This window comes from Cupressus sempervirens, chromosome 3, assembly GCF_028749045.1.
Source record: "Cupressus sempervirens isolate cs-2001-9-10 chromosome 3, ASM2874904v1, whole genome shotgun sequence".
Lineage (NCBI taxonomy): Eukaryota > Viridiplantae > Streptophyta > Pinopsida > Cupressales > Cupressaceae > Cupressus > Cupressus sempervirens.
Window position 1 is genome coordinate 888369213 of NC_143120.1, and position 6000 is coordinate 888375212.

At 35.0% G+C, this 6000-nt stretch overlaps 1 protein-coding gene across 1 annotated transcript in view; it reads left to right on the plus strand.

The window, feature by feature from the left end:
- Positions 1-5720, plus strand: part of LOC149569651 (FRIGIDA-like protein 4b) — a 31559-nt gene extending 25839 nt beyond the window's left edge. The window contains exons 3-4 of the mRNA XM_089822377.1: positions 4498-4655; positions 4755-5720. Of these exons, the coding sequence (XP_089678503.1) occupies positions 4498-4655; positions 4755-5303 (707 nt within the window). The 3' untranslated portion in view covers positions 5304-5720. The remainder of the gene's footprint in view (positions 1-4497; positions 4656-4754) is intronic.
- Positions 5721-6000: the final 280 nt, after the last annotated feature.

Below are 6000 nucleotides of genomic sequence, written 5' to 3' on the forward strand. Positions count from 1 at the left end.
TCCCTTCATCACCTTGCAGTGATTCATTGTTGCTATTTTGAAATCCACATTGCTACTTACGTCTTATGGTCTTATTTGTCAAATATATTTGTAAGGAATTGTACATTATATAGTTGCATATACCAGGCATAGAAATTTTCCAGCATATCACAATGCATAATAATGTTGCTGTCTGCAAGTCATATCTCCAACTAAGATGATTATGAATACATGCTTAAATTTGTATCTCCCGTATCTCATTCCGTTTTTTTTCTTTCATTTATTCTTTCTTGATTCACGCTCTCTCTTTTCTCTTCGTCTCTTCCCTTTTTAATGTGAACTTCTTTTCTCCCTTTTAGATCTCATGTTTGAGGGAGACACAACTTTTCATATCATGCTTTTTGCCAAATCATTTAACTTAATTAAATTTTAATTATGTCATATATTAAATTCATCCTTTTATATTTTAAATTTAACTTATATTTTTGTTCTTTTAAAATTTAAATTTATTATTATTGTTGATTATATATATATATATAGAGAGAGAGAGAGAGATGGTATGACTGATGGAATTTTTGTTCAATCAATTTGTTATGAAAGGCTAATAGTGCAAAAAATAAATAGAGAAGAATGATAAGCTTAAACACACAGATTTATGTGGAAAAAACTGGTAAAAATATATTAGGGAAAAAAACCATGGGTAAAGATCTTTCATATTATTTCTCAAGAATTCAGTTAACATCCTTCAAAAATGCATGAAAACATGACTTCTTGTAGCATATAGCAACCAAGTTGTAGAGTTTTAATTGAAGACAAATTAAAACTAGTATGGCTCTTACAACTATTGTGGTACCCTGTGTATTTGTCACTGCTGGAATAGCACTAGAACTGACTTCAGATTCCAACACATTTGTCATATTGTCTATGTACATGTTAAATAGGAATTGTTTTTCTTTTTTGATAATTGATATTTCACACACACATTTTTAGGAGCTGTACCTTCATCGCTACCCCTGAATCTTCTCCCTGTGATTCCATGCTGAGATTCAATAGAGAACACTGAGAACAAGTGTATGTCACATTCAATTGTGATTCATAAATAGAAACTGGAGCTTGCATGAGACAGCTTCCTCTGCTTCATTTATTACAATGATATGTATTGCATTCTCTATTTGTATAATGCTTAGAGGTAATAGCTTGTATAATCTTCTCCATTGCTACCCCTGAATCTTCTCCCTGTGATTCCATACTGAGATTCAATGGAATACTGAAAACAAGTGCATGTCACATTCAATTGTGATTCGTAAATAGAAACTGGAGCTTGCATGAGACAGCTTCCTATGCTTCATTTATTACAGTGATACGTATTGCATTCTCTTAGAGGTAATAGTTTGTATGAATACAAAACTTTTTGTTGGAACTATATTCATTTTATTGGAATTTTATCTTCTACTCGGTCATCTTTTTTGGCTTGGTTACTAGTCAATTTCAATTGGATTGCCAGAGTTCTCTAATCTTTTTTGCTTGGATCTTTCCATCTGTGGAAGATGTCCTCTGATAAACTTGTGAACAATCATAGCCTTGCGTAATATTCAACAAAAGTGAAGAATAAAATGCTCAACATAGAAGCTATGTTTTAGGAGGATCTCTTTGTTCTCTTTGAGGTGGCTAACTACTGTAACATTGGCACCATTCCTGCCTGAGGTTGAACCTTAGAAATATCCTGATAGTTGCTCTAATTCAGCATTATAATACAGCCTTATGAACAAGAGACATGTCTTCTTGGTTGCAAGATTCTTTATACTATTTATTATACAATAATGTCTTTGCCTTAATCGTGTCAATTGACCTGATTGATATTTTGGGTTTATCATGCCATTTGTTCCCCTTCACAACTAGAAAATGGTTATTTGTACAAGAACATCAGCTATTTGGTTTCTTTTACAAACTTTCACTGTTTTGCCAGAATGATGATGATTTTTTTTTTTTTTTTTTTTTCCTCTTTTAATGCGCCGGGTAAACTTTTTTTCACGTGACCGGTAGCGCTGGTGTGACACGCCCACCGGTACCACGGGGACGGGGGAGACTAGAACCCGTGACCAACCCCCTGCAACAGGGAAGATTTAGCCAACCGAGCTAGGGTCCCCGCCCCCAGAATGATGATGATTTAAGAAAATGGTAGATTGGTGTTTTTTTAAGGTTTTTAGAAAAACGTGTCCTGCCTAATTTTTCCAAAATTATTCAGTTTTTTCGGCCCAATTTGAAAGCTCTTTTTGGAATATGTTGGTTTCCTGCTATTCCATATTTATAATAACACTGATCCTTTTATTACACATTTATATTAAAATAAGTTGCTGATATGTCATGGGACATGCCCAGATCTGGGTCTGGTACGTAAGGTGAGTTGGCGAAGGTGCGGTGAGACACCTTCAGGTTTGGTCTGGGTGAACCTGAGAAAAACATGGTTGAACCAAGCCCAGAAAAATGCATCTAAAGGTTTATTTATTTATTTTTTGGGTGAAGAGATGTACTTTTAGGTGCCAATCTTCAAGTTCCAGGCGAGTTCTTGTCTCAATCCCCATCTTTTTGGAAAATGTGAGTTTTGATAAAAGTACCACACAGTTGTCTCCTTTAAGTGTTTAATGGTAGTGTGACTATTATTTGGAAGCTTGAAAATGAAGTGACATATGCTTCACTAATTGTTTCTTTTTGTGCAAGTTCTGTTGTAATAGGGATCTGCTCATACAAGTCGCACTAATTAATAGTCAACAATGGCAACATCTTTTCCAACACCAGCAAACTCCGATTCTTGGCTGTGAATCCTTTCGACTTTGTTACTTTAATGATATTATAAGTCACTTCAGTGATGTTATTACCAGCTAGCCTGTAGTCTAGTGTTTTTAAATTTTTTTGTTAAGACTTGAGTAAACAAGAAAAACATACCAACACAACAGAATTATAATATGTTTTTCACAAGTTCTTCTTTTAGTATAGCCTTGGTCAAGGGAGAATTCCATCAAGCTGCCTCGTATGCTTTATAATATATATTCTAATACCCACCTTAATGCTTATTGAACTAACAACAAAACAGACTAACAGAATGACTGTAATCTAAAAATCTAAAACCAACATAGAACCAATAGATTTGGCAAAAGCTTATCTTTAAAATTAGTTATTGGACAGGGTAGGACTCCATCAAGGTGCTTCATAATTTGTAAAGGTGTTCGAGTTGAATTTCTGCTTTCCTGGATTCCACATTCTCAATTTGCCAAATTACAGATCTGCCAAATTATTGAACAGCCATCAATGTTGAAGTATGTCCACTACATGCTATCAAGTTGTCTCATGACCCTCAGAATGGTACAATCTCTAGGATTCACAAACTTTATTCTAATTGTGAAGCCATCCATATTCGAGCTTTATCTAAACTAGTCTTTTCTCGTCTTTAAAGAAAATGTGTATTTGGCAATGAACTATTCATTGGAAACTTCTGGAGGATCTTCAACAATTGGAACATTTGCATCATTGACTCGAATGTCACTGTTGCAGGTTGTGTTACCTATTTTATTGGATCTCCCTTTTATGTCTATTAGATCTTCTACATGAGTGTAATGTCAGCTTTGTTTGCTTCAGCTTCTCTTGCAACTATTTTTTTTTTTTTTTACAACTAAGAGCGCTGAAATCATATCTTGTTGAGTTCGAGAAGGTTGTTGACTGAGTAAATATAACAGTTCTGAAGGTAGATTGCTCAACAGAATGGCCTTGGTATCTTTGTCATCTGTATTAGCATTGACTTAGGTAGGTTGTCAAAGGAGAGATCTTAAATTGTTTATGTGGCTACTGTAGTTAATACCTTTGTCAGAAATCTTGAATCTGAAAAGCTGAAGACCATTACAAATCTGAGAATCTCCCAAGCTCTTAAATTCAAATGCCAGGTTCCACTTTCCTGGAGTCCCAAATTGCTGGACAACCAACCTCTGAGATACACTTATGGCAAAGCTTACTTGTACACACTGAAAATCCTGTAAGAATGGGTATGATAAAAAGTCAAAGCATGCGGTGAGGTAAATAAGTGGTGAGAAGTTTTATTGTAGGACTTCTGTAAATTCAAACCCCAGGAATCTCAATATGAATTGAATTCTTAAAAATTATGAACATCATAATGACTTCACATCATTACATAATGATAATGAGATATTAAAAGGGTATTATTTTTTAAGGGTATAGCAGAGCTTCTATAATGGTATGGTGTATCTGGTTAACTTGTGATATTTATAATTTTTATCAATATTTTACAAAACTAATATAATATTTTTATTATTAATGATATAATGATTATGTATTTATTACATACTTTTAACTTCAAATTTGTTTATGTATATGATTTTTATCCGCTTTTTTGTACTGACAAAAAGCAAAACAAAGTCAAGCCCATTTTTTCCCCAAATCTGCGTGCTGAAGCCATGCATGTAACTTGAACTGGTAGTAAAGTAACATGTTCATGTTTGTCTCGTGCAGATATTGTAGAGGAATTTATAAAGAAGGGAAAAGAAATTGAGGCTGTATATTTTGCACAATCATCTGGACTATCTGAAAAATTCCCTCCTGTGCCTTTGCTCAAGGCATATCTGAAGAACTCAAAGAAAGCTTCCACTGGAAATAATTCTGTTACAGTGGTATTTTCTCATCCCTTATCCTCTGGTAACATTTCACTGTAGTCATCATATGCATTGAAGTGGCATTTGGTTTCTGAATTTTGGCTTTTGGTTTTGCAGAATGAAGCCAACTCAAAAGAGTTCAATGCTTTGAAGGCTGTTATTAAGTGCATTGAAGAGTTTAATCTTCAAACCGAGTTTCCACCTGAGAGCCTTCAAAACCGTGTTGTTGAGCTGGAGAAGAAAAGGTCTGAAAGGAAAAAAAGGGGGGTGGTTGTCAAAGCTCAGAATAAGCGTCCACGATCAAATGGTGGTGGTTCTGGAGCACATTTTCCTCGAGCTAAATCTGGAAGGTTTTCTAAAACATATGGTTCAACTAATGCTTCTGACAGGAATCTATATCCCCGGTCTGCAGTTCCGGCAGGTGGGGTTGCCGCCTACAATTTAACTGCACAGAGTAGCTATGATAGGCCGAGTCAGGCAGCCTATGGATCATCCTATGGTGTAAGCCGAAGCCCTGTTTCTCTTTCAAAAACATACGCATATCCATCAGATGACATGGGGACATCATTGAGAGGTTCTGGGTCTTATAATGCAGCTGCTAGTTATGGAAGTTACAATTTTGGCAGTAGTATGCCTTCTGTGTATCAGTCTTCGTATTTACAATAATTATGACAATGCAACTGCCAATTATGGGAATTACGGTTTTGGCAGTAGCATGCCTCATGCATATTAACCTCCACGTTGACAATCTTGTTTACAACTGATATGGTGGAAGGTAGTTTCCTGATTTTTAGGGTTTGACTTAAATCTTGATGAAATGAAAATCTTGCTGCCACCATGCCATTTTTGACCGAGCAATGAAGAATTGGGTTTAGAGCATCTGACTTATGGTTTTGATGCATGAATTGCCAGAAGTGGAGAGGATTTCTGAAAATGGCTCGTACATGCATCTTGGACCTTGGTTAAAATATTTTAGAATATGTTCAAAATATGCAGGTTAAAAGCATCAATTCACTATTCTGTTATATATGGAACTTATCATTGAATGAGATTATTTTGCTTGCATTATTTTTTCTGAAAGAATTGGTTGGCGATATTTAGTGAATCACTCACTATCGAGGTAATTTTTATTTATACTTCCTCTGCATATTTTTATAACATTATATGTCTCGTGTTTTATCAAAATCTTTATTACATTGCTAATATAGTCTTCCAGAATATAACATCGCCTACCTTTTCTTGCACTCCAGTCAGTGCTGTATCTAATCTTTTAGTCAAATTAGTTAAGTTGGACAACTGGCCTTCCGAAATGTGAATAGCACGATATTGGTTTCATCAGATTTAGGCTTTGTCAAACATTTGC